The sequence below is a fragment of the Otolemur garnettii genome, unplaced genomic scaffold (genome assembly GCF_000181295.1).
Source record: "Otolemur garnettii isolate 467f Iridium unplaced genomic scaffold, OtoGar3 scaffold00099, whole genome shotgun sequence".
NCBI classification, from domain to species: Eukaryota; Metazoa; Chordata; class Mammalia; order Primates; family Galagidae; genus Otolemur; species Otolemur garnettii.
In genome coordinates, this window is record NW_003852494.1 from 4,047,169 (window position 1) to 4,063,415 (window position 16,247).

At 42.3% G+C, this 16,247-nt stretch overlaps 2 protein-coding genes across 4 annotated transcripts in view; one reads left to right on the forward strand and one right to left on the reverse strand.

Moving 5' to 3' along the window:
• The window catches only part of EIF2B1 (eukaryotic translation initiation factor 2B subunit alpha), a 14,219-nt gene extending 7,575 nt beyond the window's left edge, over positions 1 to 6,644 (reverse strand). Inside the window, exons 1-5 of one of the 2 annotated variants that reach the window (XM_023516835.1) lie at positions 6,536 to 6,644; positions 5,147 to 5,248; positions 4,041 to 4,177; positions 3,818 to 3,934; positions 588 to 700 (exon numbers count right to left, since the gene is read on the reverse strand). In XM_023516835.1, the coding sequence (XP_023372603.1) occupies positions 588 to 700; positions 3,818 to 3,934; positions 4,041 to 4,177; positions 5,147 to 5,248; positions 6,536 to 6,548 (482 nt within the window). In that variant the 5' untranslated portion in view covers positions 6,549 to 6,644. The remainder of the gene's footprint in view (positions 1 to 587; positions 701 to 3,817; positions 3,935 to 4,040; positions 4,178 to 5,146; positions 5,249 to 6,535) is intronic. The other variant, XM_023516836.1, reaches the window with a different exon arrangement.
• Positions 6,645 to 6,765: 121 nt separating this feature from the next.
• GTF2H3 (general transcription factor IIH subunit 3) overlaps positions 6,766 to 16,247 on the forward strand; it is a 28,595-nt gene continuing 19,113 nt past the window's right edge. Inside the window, exons 1-2 of one of the 2 annotated variants that reach the window (XM_003796029.3) lie at positions 6,766 to 6,836; positions 13,456 to 13,535. In XM_003796029.3, coding sequence (XP_003796077.1) covers positions 6,824 to 6,836; positions 13,456 to 13,535 — 93 coding nt within the window. In that variant the 5' untranslated portion in view covers positions 6,766 to 6,823. The remainder of the gene's footprint in view (positions 6,837 to 13,455; positions 13,536 to 16,247) is intronic. The other variant, XM_023516837.1, reaches the window with a different exon arrangement.

A 16,247-nucleotide genomic window follows, 5' to 3' on the forward strand; every position in this document is an offset into this window, starting at 1 on the left:
ATCTCTCCCACTTAAGACTCCCAAGTAGATGCAACTAAAGGGATTTGCCACCACACTTGGCTAATTTAAAAAAAAAAAAAATTTTTTTTTTTTTGCAGTTTTTGGGTGGGGCTGGGTTTGAACCTGCTACCTCCAGCATATGGAGCCGGTGCCCTACTCCTTTGAGCCACAGGTACCACCCCCCAAAAATTTTTTCTTAGAGATGGGTTCTCATTGCCCAGGCTGATCTTGAACTCTTCACCTCAAGTGATCCTCCTGCCTTAGCCTCCTAAATTGCTGGCATTACAAACATGAGCCACTGTGCCCAGCAATTGCCTAATTCCTCAATAAGCACTCTGCCTCAACATAATCTCCTGCTGGTCCTCTGACTAACCCCCACCCTCCACCCCAGTTCCTATACTGTGACCTACTGCAAATTCATAGCAGTTTTTCTTCCGGGGACAGTAACAGGCACAATCAAAAGCATTGCTGACTGCTGACAAATGGGAGGGGGAGAGGGTGTGTTCTGGTTCCTATTATAGATGCTAAACCTCAGTTTGCTGTTCAAAGTGATAGCCAGGCACATAACTGAACAGAAAGGTACTTGCCCTGATAAATCAGGCTGTGACTCTGTAATGTATACACTGAATCTCTTCTTGGCTGCCACAGCTGCTTCTAGGACTCTCAGGACCACTCTGGAGTAGGCATGAGTCAGTATTTTCTGTGGATAGAGAAAACTTGTCAAAGGGGCTAACAGTCATCAGCTAAACTGTCTGCACAGTAATGAGTATCCCTGGCATCCTAAACTTCTGTGTGCTTCCTCAGAAACCAACTATAATCAGAAAGGAGAATTGATAGTACAGTGTTTCCAGCCCACTTACAAGCTGAAAAGTTTCTGCCAGAGGACTATAGTATAGGTCTCACTTCCGATAGCAAATGTAGAAGTGGAGCCCCATGCAGTGTTATGAGATAAAAAAGCCTGGGATGTTGGAAGGGGCCTTGGGCTTCCTTTGGTTTGGTCTCCCTATTTCTGAGATACGGTTTTCATACTTGCTTATTAGCATAATGGATTGCAATAGAGTGGGTGGAGCCAGCAGCAAAGTAAAAGGGCTAAGGAGAGTCAGGATTCTTCAACTCTGTCACATGATTGTCAGCACATGGTCCTACTGTTGCTAGACCATCTGATTTTCCCAGAAGGAATGAAAATCCAACATTGAAGTGTTGGCAAACTAGTTTCTAAATAGCACTGTTTAGGGTAAACGCAACCTATGTGTGGCATGGATGCAATTTGTAGACATGTATGTAACTTCTATGGAAAAGTACAAATGATCTTGTAATGCAAGATGGTGGACACAGCTTTATAGCACCTTTCTGGGCCTCACCTGACCGCTTTTTAGAAATGCAGATTCTCAGGCTCTTTCCCAAACCTACTGAACTCAAATCTGCATGTAATAAAACCCCAGATGATTCATCTGCATGTTCAAAGTTGAGCAGCTCTGCTCTAAATTTAGTCTCAAGTCAGTGTGAGCAGGTGATGTATACACACATTAACTACATTAGAGCCAACAAAACCTTCAGAATACTGACAACATGGTGAGTATGCAGGTCTCAGTGAGAGGCAGTCACAACCTTGCCTTCATTTAGCCAAAAAAAGGTTTCGTTTGTAACTGGTTGTTGTACAAATTCCATTTACATCTATGACATCATTTACTTAATAATATACTTCAAGGGTGGCGCCTGTGGCTCAGGTGAGTAGGGCACTGGCCCCATATACCAAGGGTGGTGGATTCATAACCAGTCCCGGGCCAAACTGCAACAAAAAATAGCAGGGCTTTGGGGACCTGTAGTCCCAGCTACTCAGGAGGCTGAGACAAGAGAATCACATAAGCCCAAGAGCTGGAGGTTGCTGTGAGCTGTGATGCCACAGCACTCTACTGAGGGTGACAGAATGAGACTCTATCTCAAAAAAAAAAAAAAAAGATAATATACTTCAAAGATTGGGACAAGATTTAAGAGTCAAATGCAAGTAAATAATTTTATGGTCAGTGGAGGGTTAGGTGGCAGAAGGGATGTATGCCTGGTGGGAGAGAAGTTACAAAAGTTTTATTACCCTTTGCTGGGAGACTGGCTTAACCTGCAGCTCCTGTCTTTACTCACTTATAAATACTTGGCAGTTTTGCATCTCTGTAATAGCATTTGTTTATTTATTATTATTATTTTTTTGTAGAGACAGAGTCTCACTTTATCATCCTCAGTAGAGTGCTGTGGTGTTACACAGCTCACAGCAACCTCCAATTCCTGGGCTGACGCAATTCTCTTGCCTCAGCCTCCCGAGTAGCTGAGAATACAGGTGCCTGCCACAACACCCGGCTATTTTTTTGTTGCAGTTTGGCTGGGGCTGGGTTTGAACCCAACCTTGGTATATGGGGCTGACGCCCTACTCACTGAGCCACAGGTGCCGCCCTGTTTATTTTTAATTAGTATTATTATTTTTATTTTTTTGAGACAGAGTCTCACTGTGTCACCCTAGGTAGAGTGTTGTGGTGTCACAGCTTACAGCAACCTCCAACTCTTGTGCTTAGAGATTCTCTTGCCTCAGCCTCCCAAGGAGCTGGGACTATAGGCACCTGCCACAACACCCGGCTGTTTTTTTTTTTTTTGCTGCAGTTGTCATTGTTGATTTTAGATGGCACGGGCTGGGTTCAAACCTGCCAGCCTCCATGTGTGTGGCCGGCACCCTACCCACTGAGCTACGGGCACTGCCTTGTAATAGCATTTAAAATGAAGTTAAGGCTTGGCACCTGCAGCTCAGTGAGTAGGCTGCCAGCCACATACACTGAGGCTGGTGGGTTTGAGCCCAGCGTTGGCCTGCTAAAACAACAATGACAACCGCAACCAAAATATAGCGGGGCATTGTGGTGGGCGCCTGTAGTCCCAGCTTCTTGGGAGGCTGAGGCAAGAGAATCGCTTAAGCCCAAGAGTTGGAGGTTGTGGTGAGCTGTGACGCCACAGCACTCTACCTTGGGCGACATAATGAGACTGTCTCAAAAAAAATAAATAAAATAAAAATAAAATTAAGTTAAAAATAAAATCCTTTTCTTTCTTTTTTTTTTTTTTGAGACAGAGCCTCAAGCTGTCCCCCTGGGTAGAGTGCTGTGGCATCACAGCTCACAGCAACCTCCAACTCCTGGGCTCAAGCGAGTCTCCTGCCTTTGCCTCCCAAGTAGCTGGAACCACAGGAGCCCGCCACAATACCTGGCTATTTTTTTTTTGGTTGCAGCCATCATTGTTGTTTGGCAGGCCTGGGTTGGATTTGAACCCGCCACCTTAGGTGTATGTGGCTTGCGCCCTAGCCACTTGAGCCACAGGCGCCGAGTCATAAAATCCTTTTCTAGTGCTAACTTTCACCAGGAAGATGCTCAGTATTAAACAGTGGCAAGAACTGTTCTGTGCTGATTTAATTCAGACTAACTTACTACATACATAATCATACTTCAGTAAAACATCTTACTAGGAATCATCTATGCTGCGCCAGTGTCTTTCCTTACATGTTTACATGACAACTATCTACAGTAATAATATCTACATTGATATTGCACTTACTATGGGCCAGATACAGTGCTGAGCCCTCACACATAGCATCTCATTTAATTCTCACAATAACCCAAGAGGTAGGTACTATTGTTACCCTTATTTAACTGATGAGAAAACCGTGCAGAGGTTAACAACTTGTCCAAGGCTACACAGTAAGTAAGTAGGAGAGCCAGGGTTTTTCCCCAGAAGCAGTCTGACTCAAAGCCCTTTTCCAAGTTACTCCACACAGTGGATGACTACTCACCGCTCCATCTTTGATGAAAGTATGGCACAAATCTGCAATCTTATTTCTTGACAGTGATATTCTCCTGAGAAAAAGTTCTCCCCGCTCAATCATGATCTTTTTACATTTGGAGTAATCCTGGGAGGAAAAAGAACAAAATGAGGGAATAAGGACAATCCACGTAAAGGTGAGAATATCTGTAGCTAAACAGAGAAGCAGAAAGGTACCCTGAAGGAGGGCTTACAGAGTATTCCAGGGAGGTAAGGCTGATGAAGCGAAGAAAGAGCTCCCCGCCAGAGGACACTGCCACAGAGGAGTCCACACCACACAGGGTCTCTATTGCACTGGTGAGGTTTGCTCTCAGGCCCTGGATTGTCTCCCCTGAAATGATCAAACAAAGAATGTAATGTTCATTTTAGTATCACAGGCTCATGAGTTGAAGACCAGCCTGAGCAAAAAAAGCAAGACCCCATTTGTACTAAAAATAGGAAAACTGAGGCAAGAGTGATACAGGACAAGTAGAATCCCAGCCAGCTCGTGGAGCAGGGGGCGCGGACTGGCTGTCTCTACCTTGGCCATGTTTGTGCAGTGGCAGCAAGCAGTGGAACCAGAGGACTGGAGGGTGGGCAGGGGAGGTCCCCATTCCCTAGGCCTGGGAATGAAAGGGACTGTAGCCATTCATTTGTGACCCAAACTGTTCCAGACAGGTCCCAGACACCCCAGACACGCTAAATGTAACTACCAAGGGCTAGACATGTCCCAGACATGCTAAATGTAACTATGGAGGGCCCCTTGCATATACCCTTAGATAAAGAGCCTACAGACAAGACAGGGAGAGAGTGCTTTTCTGTCCTGATGAATTTTCTCTCTGCCAGGAGCTCTGGCACTTCTGTATTCTTTTCTGTAAATAAATCCTGTCTTACCGCTGATCTGTGGTCTGTGAATTCATTCTTCGAATCACTGAGACCAAGAACCTACTAAAGACCAAAATTCTGGTATCAAGAGGATCACTTGAGCCCATGTTGGAGGTTGCTGTGAGCTATGATGCTACAGCACTCTACCCAGGGTGACAGCTTGAGACTCTTGTCTCAAAAAAAAAAAAATAAAATATATATATATATATATATATATATATAAAACAGTAAGATGGTTTCTCTTGATTAAAAATATATTTCATTTATGAAAGGAGATTCCTTTAATAATGACTGGTTCTCTCCAGATTAAAAAGCATGAAATGAAGGCAGACGCTGAGCCTAAGGGTATATTACCTTATTACAGATAAACATCAATCTCCTTTTTTTATATTTTTAAGAGTCATTAGAAGACTTTCCTAAGACTCAGAATATTTACCTTTATCTCTCTTCAAAAACTCCAGCAAAGTCCGGATGGCAGCCACCGCTGAGGCCATGCCAGGATCTTCTTTCATCTGAGACTTAAAGTATTCAATTAACTCTGGAAAAGAAGTGATTCATCAAATTCATTTAGCAGGATTTAAGGCCAAAGAGCTTATCGATGATCATTAACCTTAAGAAGAAAAATAATTAAAAAAATATTTTCTGGCTGGGTGTGGTGGCTCATATCTCTAATCCTGGCACTCTGGGAAGCTGAGGCAGGTGAATTGCTTGAGCTTAGGAGTTCAAGCCCAGCCTGAACAAAAGCAACCCTGTCTCTATTTAAAAAAAAAAAAAAATAGAACTAGTCAGGCGGTGCAGTGGGTGCCTGTAGTCCCAACTACTTGGGAGGCTGAGGCAAGCCCAGCAATTTGAGGTAGTTGTGAGCTATGATGCCATGGCACTCTACCTAGGGGTACAAGAGTGAGACTGTCTACATACAAAGAAATAAAATATTTTCTTTTTGGAGTATTTAGTATCAGGGACATGATAAATATTGATGGAAGTAGAGAAGGCTCCACTTTACTATTTGAGAGATCTTTCTTATTTTGAAAAATTACTGGTATGCAAGGCATAAAATTTAAGCTCTACTAAAAAATATTCTCCCACCTATCCTCGGGCCTAAGTTATGAAAGTGTCCTAGCCAGTCACTTTACCAATTTTCTCCTGTACCCCCTCTGACAGTCAATGCTAATCCAAGTCAATTTACATACACATATGGGCATAAGAGGTATATTACACTCTGGGAGACCCAGGCGGGGGTGGGGTGGGGTGGAGATTGTCTGAGATTATGGGTTCTAGACCAACTTGAGCAATAGCGAGACCCCCGTCTCTAAAAATAGCCCAGCGTTGTGGTGGGCGCCTGTAGTCCCAGCTACTCGGGAGGCTGAGGCAAGAGAATCGCTTGAGTCCAAGAGTTAGAGATTACTGTGAGCTGTGACGCCAAAGCACTCTATTGAAAGCGACAAAGTGAGACTCCGTCTCAAAAATAAAAGGTATTATATTAGTTTGCCCTTGATTTTCACTTAATAAAACACTTTCGTAACTCTATTAGGGAAACAATAAATATGCCTTTAAAAAATTTTTTTTAGTAATAGATCCAACCGGGCGAAGGCTTTTTTGGAGGATGGCGCTGGGAAAGAGCGTGCCTGTGTGGGAGGGTATCTGCGGATGCTGTCACAGCCCGTCCCTGGATTCAGGAGCACCAAGGGGACTTAGTTTTGACTAGAAGAATCACATGCAGACGAGCAGCCTGAACTCTCCGGGAGCTCCGCTTGAGTGTGAGAGGTAAGGGGCACCCTCGCGCGGCTCCGCTGTAGACCCAGCAATCCTGCCGGTCCTGATTTACCCTTGTCGTCCATGGTGCCCTTAGCACTGAGGAGCCAGAGAGTCCCGGAGCCGCCCGCGCTGCCCGGAGCGAGTTCAGCAACCGCGCTGACTGCAGGCCACGGAGATTGACAGCGCGTGGCCCACCTCCGCCCTTCACTTCCGGCGTTTCGGGGGCGGGGCCCAGGGTACGGCGCGCGGCCGGGGCCAAACGACCTCCGACGTCACGCGGCGGCACCGGAAGTCCAGGTGTGGAGGGACCCGGATCCTGCCGACCGCTGCCTGCTCTAAGCTGAGGTGCTCTGCCACCATGGTCTCGGACGGTGAGGGCAGCGCCGGCGGGACCTCAGACTCCGCAGCTGGGCGGACTTGGCCAGGACCTTTCAGATGCAGTGTATCCTGTGGGCTGGGTGGAACTGGTTTGGGGTTCAAAGGAGAACGCAGTGTATCCAGCCATTCATTCAGTAACTGTTATCCGATCGCCTCCTGTGTACTGGGCGTTCCTTTCTGGACAGGAGGTTACCTTCCAGTGGGCGCGACAGACAGTGGGCAAGGGAATAAAAATAATTCCACAGGGTTAACAAGAACTATGAAGACAGCGCAATAGGACGGTGTGTAGATTGTGATTTGGGTCCAGGAGGAAGCTGCGGCAGAGTGGGGCATTGAAACTAAGACTCTAAGGATTAAGTCCTGCAGAAAGTGCTTTTTGAGTACAAAGGCTCTGTGGCCCGTCGAGCCACCAGGTTACAGTAAAAAAGAAATGGAGAACCTGAGGGTGGAGGGAAAAGGGGGAGATTTTCATTCATTAAATCCCGTTATGGAGTCCGGTGTCTTGAAAAAGGGGTAAAGGAATGAGATCAGAAAACTAGCCAATTGCAGCTCATATGGCGCCTTGTGGGCCATGATAATGTCGTTGAGCTTTATTTTTAAGTGTAATACGAAGCCATTGTAGGATTTTAAGCCAGGAAGTGTTATGAAAGGATTTACAATTAAAAAAATCATTTTTGCCTCAATGTGGAAAATGGACTGTGAGGAGCAATCATAGAAACCAGGAGATCCTTCCGAGGCAGTAACGATTGTTAGTATTATTAATACTAATAATATTAATTGGTAGTTCTAATCAGTACCACAGCCCTGTGAGGGAGGCAGGCTTGGCATTGCCTGTCTACAGACCAGGAGGTAGAAAGCAAAAGAAGGAATGTCGCAGAGACATTGCACGTGTGTAGATGTACACATCTCCCCACAGACAACGCTTCCTCTCTTTCTCAAGCTTCTTGGCGGTAGTAAGCAATGGATGGCCCGGAGGATTGTGAGGTGGGTGGTGATGGATGGAGAATAAGGCCAAAGGCTTAAGGAATGTGGGCCTGTGGCAGACATACTGATTAAGTATTTCTGTGCTAAACACTTCATTATGTGATTTACACATTATTATTTCATCCCAGGATTAATTCATCATTCTTTTAGTAATTAATTGTTTAGTGGGCAGGACTGAGAAGAAATCAGAAACTTACAACTAAGTATAAAATGAGGTAGAGAATGCTAAGTGTCATTAGAAGAGGATCGCTTAATGCTGTGGGTAGTCAGAGATGGGCAAGGGGGCAGTTAAGAGCCATAGTTTTCTCTTTTCTTTTTTTAGAGAAAGAGTCTAGCTCTGTCACCCAGGATGGAGTACTGTAGCATAGCCTATAACCTGGGATTCCTGAACTCAAGTGATCTTCCCTCCTCAGTAGCTGGAAATTTAGGGGTGCGCCACTATGCCCAGCTAATTTATTTTTTTTTATTGTTTCAGGTTAATTTGAGGGTACAAAGAATTAGGTAATAATGTTTACAGTTTTTTTTTTTTTTTTGAGACAGAGCCTCAAGCTGTCCCCCTTTAGAGTGCTGTGGCATCACAGCTCACAGCAACCTCCAACTCCTGGGCTCAAGTGAGTCACCTGCCTCCGCCTCCCAAGTAGCTGGGACCACAGACACCCACCACAATGCCTGGCTATTTTATTGGTTGCAGCCGTCATTGTTGTTTTGGCAGCCCGGGCTAGATTCAAACCCACCACCTTAGGTGTATGTGGCTGGTGCCTTAGCCACTTGAGCCACAGGTGATGAGCCAATGTTTGTAGTTTTTAAGTAGTGTCCCTCTTATAATTGTGTCCTGCCCCCAAGAGGTGTGCCATACCCACAAACATTGTGCCCATTAAGTGGGAGCACACCCTTCCGCCTTCTCCTTCCTCCTTCCCTCTCTCTACTGCCTTATTCCCCTGCCCACTGCCTTGAATTGATTTGACTTTTTCTCTTACGTGGGTGTGTATTAGATCATCTGCTGGTTTCATATTAGTATGGAGTACATTGGATTCTTGCTCCTCCATTCTTTTGATACTTTACTAAGAAGAATGTGTTTCAGTTTCATTCAGGTTAACACAAAAAATGTAAAGTCTCTATCTTTTTTAATGGCTGAATAGTATTCCACGGTATACATATACCACAGCTTGTTAATCCATTCCTGGGCTGGTGGGCATTGAAGCTGTTTCCACATTTTGTTAATTGTAAATTGAGCTGTGATAAACAATCTACTGCAAAAGTCCTTATGATAAAATGATGTTTTTCTTCCAGGTGAATGCCTAGTAATAGGATTGTAGGATCAAATGGGAGGTCTAATTTGAGTTCTTTGAGGATTCTCCATACTTCTTTCCAAAGAGGTTGACTTAGTTTGCAGTCCCACCAGCAGTGTAAAAGCGTTCCCTTCTTTCCACATCCGTGCTAGCATCTGCAGCTTTGGGACTTTGTGATGTGGGCTATTCTTACTGGGATTAGCTCATATCTTAGGGTGGTTTTGATTTGCATTTTTCAGATGATCAGGGATGAGCATTTTTTCATATGTTTGTTAGACATTCATCTGTCTTCTTTAGAGAAGGTCCTGTTCATCTTTCTTGCCCATTGATATAGGGATTGTTGGCTTTTTTCATGTTGATTAATTTGAGTTCCCTGTAGATACTAGTTATCAAGCTTTGGTCTGATTAAAAATATGCAAATATCTTTTCCCATTCTAGAGGTTGTCTTTTTGCTTTGGTTGTTGTTTCCTTAGCTGTGCAGAAGCTTTTCAGCTTAATTAAGTCCCATTTGCTTATTTTTGTTGTTGCAATTGCTGCCAAAGTCTTTGTCATAAAATCTTTCCCCAGTCCAACATCATCAAGAGTTTTTCCCACACTTTCTTCTAAGTTTTTTTCTTTTTTTGAGCCAGAGTCTCACTGTTTCGCCCTTAGTAGAGTGCTGTACTGTCACCGCTCACAGCAACCTCAAACTCTTGGGCTTAAGCAATTCTCTTGCCTCAACTTCCCAAGTAGCTGAGACTACAGGTACCTGCCACAATGCCTAGATTTTTTTTATAGTTGTCATTGTTTTAGCAGGCCTGGGTTGGGTTTGAACCCACTAGCTCTGGTGTATGTGTGGCCAACGCCCTAGCTGCTAAGCTACAGGCACTGAGCCGCCTTCTAAGATTTTTATCATTTCATGTCTTATATTTAAATCTTTTATCCATCTTAAGTCAATTTTTGTAAGTGGTAAAAGGCGGGTCCAGTTTCAGTCTTTTAAATGTGGTTTTCCAGTTCTCCCAGCACCATTTGTTGAAATAGAGATTCTTTTCCCCACTGTATGTTTTTGTTTGGCTTATCAAAGATAGAGACTGGCAGCTAGAGACTGGTTTCATCTCTTAGTTTTCTATTATGTTCCGTATGTTTATGTCTCTATTTTTGTGCCAATACCATGCTGTTTTGATTACTGTGTACTGGTAATATAGCCTGAAGTCTGGTAGGGCGATGCCTCCAGCTTTGTTTTTATTACTAACAGGAATAGCCTTGGCCATATGAGTTTTTCCCTGGTTCCATACAAAATGAAATACTATTTTTTCCAGTTCTTCAAAGTATGATGTTAGTATTTTAATTGGGATTGCATTGAATCTGTAGATTGCTTTGGGTAGAATAGACATTTTAATGATGATTCTTCAAGAGAATGGTATGATTTTCCATTTGTTAATATCTTCTGCTATTTCTTTTATTAGGGTTTCATAATTCTCTTTTTAAAGATCCTTTACCTCTTTTATTAGGTATATTCCTAAGTATTTCATTTTCTTTGAAGCTACTGTGAAGGATATTCCCAGCTAATTCTTTTTTTTTTTTTTTTTTTGCAACAGAGCCTCAAGCTATCCCCCTGGGTAGAGTGCCATGGCATCATGCTCACAGCAACCTCCAACTCCTGGGCTCAAGCGAGTCTCCTGCCGTAGCCTCCCAAGTAGCTGGGACTACAGGCGCTCGCCACAACGCCTGGCCATTTTTTGGTTGCAGCCCTCATTGTTGTTTGGCGGGCCTGGGCTGGGGATTCGAACCCGCCACCTTAGGTGTATGTGGCTGGCGCCTTAGCTGCTTGAGCCACAGGAGCCGAGCCCCCAGCTAATTCTTAAACCTTTTTTTTTGCAGTTTTTGGCCAGCATCAGTTTGAACCTGCCACCTCCAGTATATGGGGCCAGTGCCCTGCTCCTTTGAGCCACAAGCACTTCCCTAAACTTTTTTTGTTTTTTGAGACAGTCTCACTATATCACCCTCAGTAGAGTGGTATGACATTACAGCTCACAGCAACCTCAAACTCTTGGGCTTAAGCGATTCTCTTGCCTCAGTCTAGGACTACAATACCTGGGACTGTAGGTAGCTGGACTACAGGCGCCCAGCACAACACCCAGCTATTTTTTTTTTACTGTAGTTGTCACTGTTTAGCTGGCTCGGGCCATACTCGAACTGGTGTATGTGGCTGGTGCCATAACCACTGAGCTATGGGCACTGAGCCAAATTCTTAAACTTTTTTGTAGTGACTAGATCTTGCTATATTTCTCAGACTGGTTTTGAACTCCTGCCTCGAGCATTCCTCCCATCTTGTTCTCCCAGAGTGCTGAGATTACAATCTTGAGCCATCCCAACCAGCCAAGAGTTACAGTTTTTAGAAACCAAGCAGATCTTTCTTTGGAGCAGGGCTTTGACCTTGCCACTTGCTAGCAGGCCATGTGACTTAGGGTGTGTTGTTTCATTTGCAAGATAGGAATATCATATGCCATATTTCATCTAGGACAATAGTGATTATGAAGTGTGCCCTTATTTAACATACCACCAAGAAGACAAAAATATGCCAGTCTTAGTGGTAAAGCACCATTTGAATTTCTGCAATTACTGAATGTGAAAAAAAATGGGGGAGGTACATCTTATAATTGGCGAAAAATGGCAGTAATATGTTTTTTGCTGGGTTGTCAGGATGGAATGGGATTATAGTATTACAGATGCCAGTACCTGGTGCAGAGAAGGCTGGCGTTCCTGTTCCCCTGAGATAGGGGAACCTTGACCTCCGGCTGGAAGAAAGAGGCAGCATTGGTTTGACCCTTGAAGAGTAATGAGGATTTGAATATGCAGAGATGGGGTGGGGTTTATCCTGATGTGGGAGGTAGGGGGCTGCAAGAAGGACGGTATAGAGGCAGGATTGCTTCTTTTTGCTTTTAAGTGAGCATCGTGGGCTTTTCAGAACTGTACGCTTAACAAGTTTATACATCTGTCACCTTTTTTAGAGTGTATGCTCTCTGAGGGTTGGGATCTATTATCCCCAATGCCTTATATTGATACTTAGTGTAAATGTTTGTTGAATGATTAACTTGCTATCATTGATGCCTGTGGATTGCTTGAGCTCTGGAGTCTGAGACCAACCTAGGTAACACAGTGAGAACTACCTGTCAAAAAAAGTTGAAAAGAATGATTAATATGTTGAGGTAGGCTGTTTAGTTGTTTTGTCACTTTCAAAAGTAACCTAATTTCTTTTCACAGTAAATTCTTTTTTTTTTTTTGAGACAGAGTCTCAAGCTGTTGCCCTAGGTAGAATGCGGTGTGGTCGCAGCAACCTCAGACTCTTAGCTGTAAGTGAGTCTCTTGCCTCAGCCTTCCAAGTAGCTGGGACTACAGGCGCCTGCCACAATGCCTGGCTATTTTTTTTGTTGTTGTTGTTGTTGCAGTTGTCATTGTTGTTTTTAGCTGGCCTAGGCTGGGTTTGAACCCACCAGCCTCTATGTGTGTGGCAGGTGCCCTACCCACTGAGCTTTGGGTGCCGCCAGTAAATTCTTTTTACATAGGAATTGCTGTACCCTCTGGATCTTATTCTTTTTTTTTTTGAGACATAGTCTCACTGTTTCCCTTGGTAGAGTACTATGGCATCATAGCTCACAGCAACCTCAAACTCTTGGACTCAAGTGATCCTCTGGGTTTAGCCTTCCAAGTAGCCAGAACTACTACAGCTATCTGCCACAATGCCTGGCTACTCACTCTTGCTCAGGCTGGTCTCGAACTTCTGAGCTTAAGCAATCCACCTGACTCAGCGTCCCAGAGTGCTAAGATTACAGGCATGAGCCACAACACCTGGCCTGGATCTTAATCTTTTAAAATTTGACTCCTGTCTACATTTGGCCTTGTTGATAGGTGATTTGATGGACTGGGCCACATTGATTCCTATGTCTCCCTTTAATTCTTCATGTCTCAAATTCTCCATTGGGATTCCTGCTGTTGATTAATCAGTGCCTCTGTCCTTGACTAGGCAAAATGCAAATACCTTTGGGTTCCTTCAGCAGACCTTCATTCAGCATCTGCTATGTGGTAGGCAGTATGCTGGGAGCTGAGGAGAAAGAGTAAACAAAACAGACAAAAGTCCCTGTCCTCATGGAGTTTATATTCTTACAGGAAGCAGGCAAGACCTTGACAAGAGCCAATTGAGCTTTCCATCTTTAATTGTTAATCTCAATTGTAGGATGATAAACGTTTAAAGGCATGTAGTGGTATTTGCTCTGGATTTCACTTATGAATTGAGAATGTTAGCTTTGATTCATTTTTATAAGGCTAATATTTTTTAATTTTCTTTCTTGTTAATTTTCAGAAGATGAATTGAATCTTCTAGTTATCATAGTTGATACCAACCCAATTTGGTGGGGAAAACAAGCACTGAAGGAATCTCAGGTAAATTGCTGGAGGATGGCTTGGATTATTCTGGTTTAACTGTCTATTTATATTGCATTTAAGAAAATGGCTTTATTAAAGTATAATTTATATGCCACAAAATCCACCTGTGATTTTTTTTTTTTTGCCTATGGATATAAGTCCTTTATCACATGTGTGATTTGCACATATTTTCTCCCAGTCTATGGCTTTCTGGTTTATCTTTTAATTTTCTTAGTCATGTCTTTTTATAGGAGCCTTATTGAAATAGTAACTGACATACAATGAACTGTATATATTTATAGTTTTTTTTTTTTCGGCTGGGGCTGGGTTTGAACCCACCACCTCCGGCATATGGGGCCAGCACCCTACCCCTTGAGCCACAGGCGCTGCCCTTGCTGCACATATTTAAAATGTTAAATTCGATACATTTTCGTATATAAATACATTTGTGAAAGTATCACCACAATTTAAATATATTCATCACTCTCAAAAATTTCTTCATGTTCCTTCATAAACGCTCCCCTTTCCCCTCCTTATCCCCATTCCAGGCAACCAGTGGTCTCTTTCTGTCACTATGGACTAGCTTGCATTTTCTAGATTATTATACACACATATAAATGGCATCACCCATATAGTATATGGTGGAGTTAGTGGCCTGATTTCTTTATTCAGCATAATTAGTTTGAGATTCATTAATGATGTTATATGTATCTATAGTTTATCTATAGTTTCTTCCTTTTTGTTGTTGAATACCATTCCATTAGGTAGGTATACCCTATCTCTTGTTTATGGACATTTGGATTGGTTATAGTTTTTGATTATTAGAGGTAAAGATGGGTGGTGGCTGTGGCTTAGAGTAGGGCACTGGCCCTATACACTGGAGGTGGTGGGTTCAAACCTGGCCCTGGTCAAAAACTGAAAAAAAAAAAAAAAAAAAAGAATTTGGACTCTGAAATGGATGGATACCATTTGAGACCCAGGTTTCGTCGCTCATTGACACATTAGTTTTTCTAAGCCTTGGTTTGCTCATATGCAAAGTAGGGATTCATAGGACTCTGGTTACAGTAAATACATGTAAGGAGTGCTTGGCACATAGAAGGGCTTGGGAAGATTCATGGTTGTTATCACTGACAGTGCAGAGACTTATGGAAGTTAACAAACGGCATAGAACAATGTGATGAATGTCACTGCAGGAGGAACTAGACCCTAGATTGGGAGTGTCTCAGAACCTTTCAGCTTCTCTGGGCCATGCTAGAATAAGAGTTGTCCTGAGCCACACATCAAGTACACAAACACTGATGAAAGCTGATGGGCAACAACAACAACAATATAAGCTCATGCGTAACTTTCATGATATCTGTAATCACAAATAACCAAAAAAGTTCTCACATAATCCTAAGTGTGTAAAGGCCCATTCACAAAGTCTTTTAAAATTGACCAGGTCCCAAGTTTGTGATAATTAATATAGAAAACTACATATCTAAGTAATAAAACTCTCTTGAAAATATTTTTATGATAAAAGTAAAAGAAAAGAGGGCAACATAAAACTAGTGGGATATTTGACATTGTATTTGAGAAACAAAGATCTCAATACCTGGTTTGATGAAGTCGTTGCAATTCTCAGTGAGTTCTCAAGGTTTTCATCAGATTTGTTGCTTCTAATGTGCTTCTTTCTTTAAAGTAGTTGCTTGCAAATGTAGGTGCTACCAAAAAACAATGACACGAGTAAGGTATGATTATAAAGTGAGAAATATTTGTCTGTGGGAAGACAAATATATACATATATATATAACAGTCCAGTAAAGAGACATGAACACATTTTTCTTTAAGCTGAACATCAAATTGCAGCTCTATGCATTCCACTTGAAAACTGGCACATGTGTCAACTGAAATGGAATCACAACTACACAAAAGCATTGATTATATTCCCAGAAATCTTGAAATATGTTTTCAAATTCTTGCATCAAATCAAAAAACAAGGCTGCATATTTCTACAGGACTGTGCAGATTTAACCAATGTGTCAAAAATGCATAAAATTGGTTGCCTTTATATGAACTTGCCATCATTTTAGATTCATTAGGAACACTGTTATGGTTTGAAGCATTGTATTAATAAGTTGGTTTTCACCTTGAAGACACATGTTTAACTCATTTAAGTTAGTGATTAAATTCACTAAAAATGCTCAATCTGTAAGCCAGTTTTCATGATCAGGTTCTGTAACAAATTTAGTTTTTGATACGATAAATGTCTGTTTAACACATCCCAAATCATAAAATCTTTTCAATATTAGATGACATGTCCCAAATCATAAAATCATTTCAACTTAGCCATCTTACTTTCAAAAGGTAAATGATGTCACAATAATCATCATCAATAATGATTCAATCCCTTGGCTCTTACGAAATTTACATTCTTGATGATGACTTGCATGATTCCATTTTTAAAGCTTTTGCACATAAATTTTTTTGATGTACTTTGTAATAATAATATCTTCATCAAACGTGAGTTTTGGGTGGCAATTTTACTATCTCTTATTAATTTTATAAGTCTCTCTCTTATTGCCAGGGCACCATCGATAACTATACCATAGATATGTTGACAATGGACAAAGAAAATTGCTTTAACATTTTTTTTTTAATTGAATGGTAACTATGTACATTAATGCACTTCTGGGGTACAGTGTGGGGTTTTCACATGCAATCTGAAATACTTCCATCAAACTGGTCAAC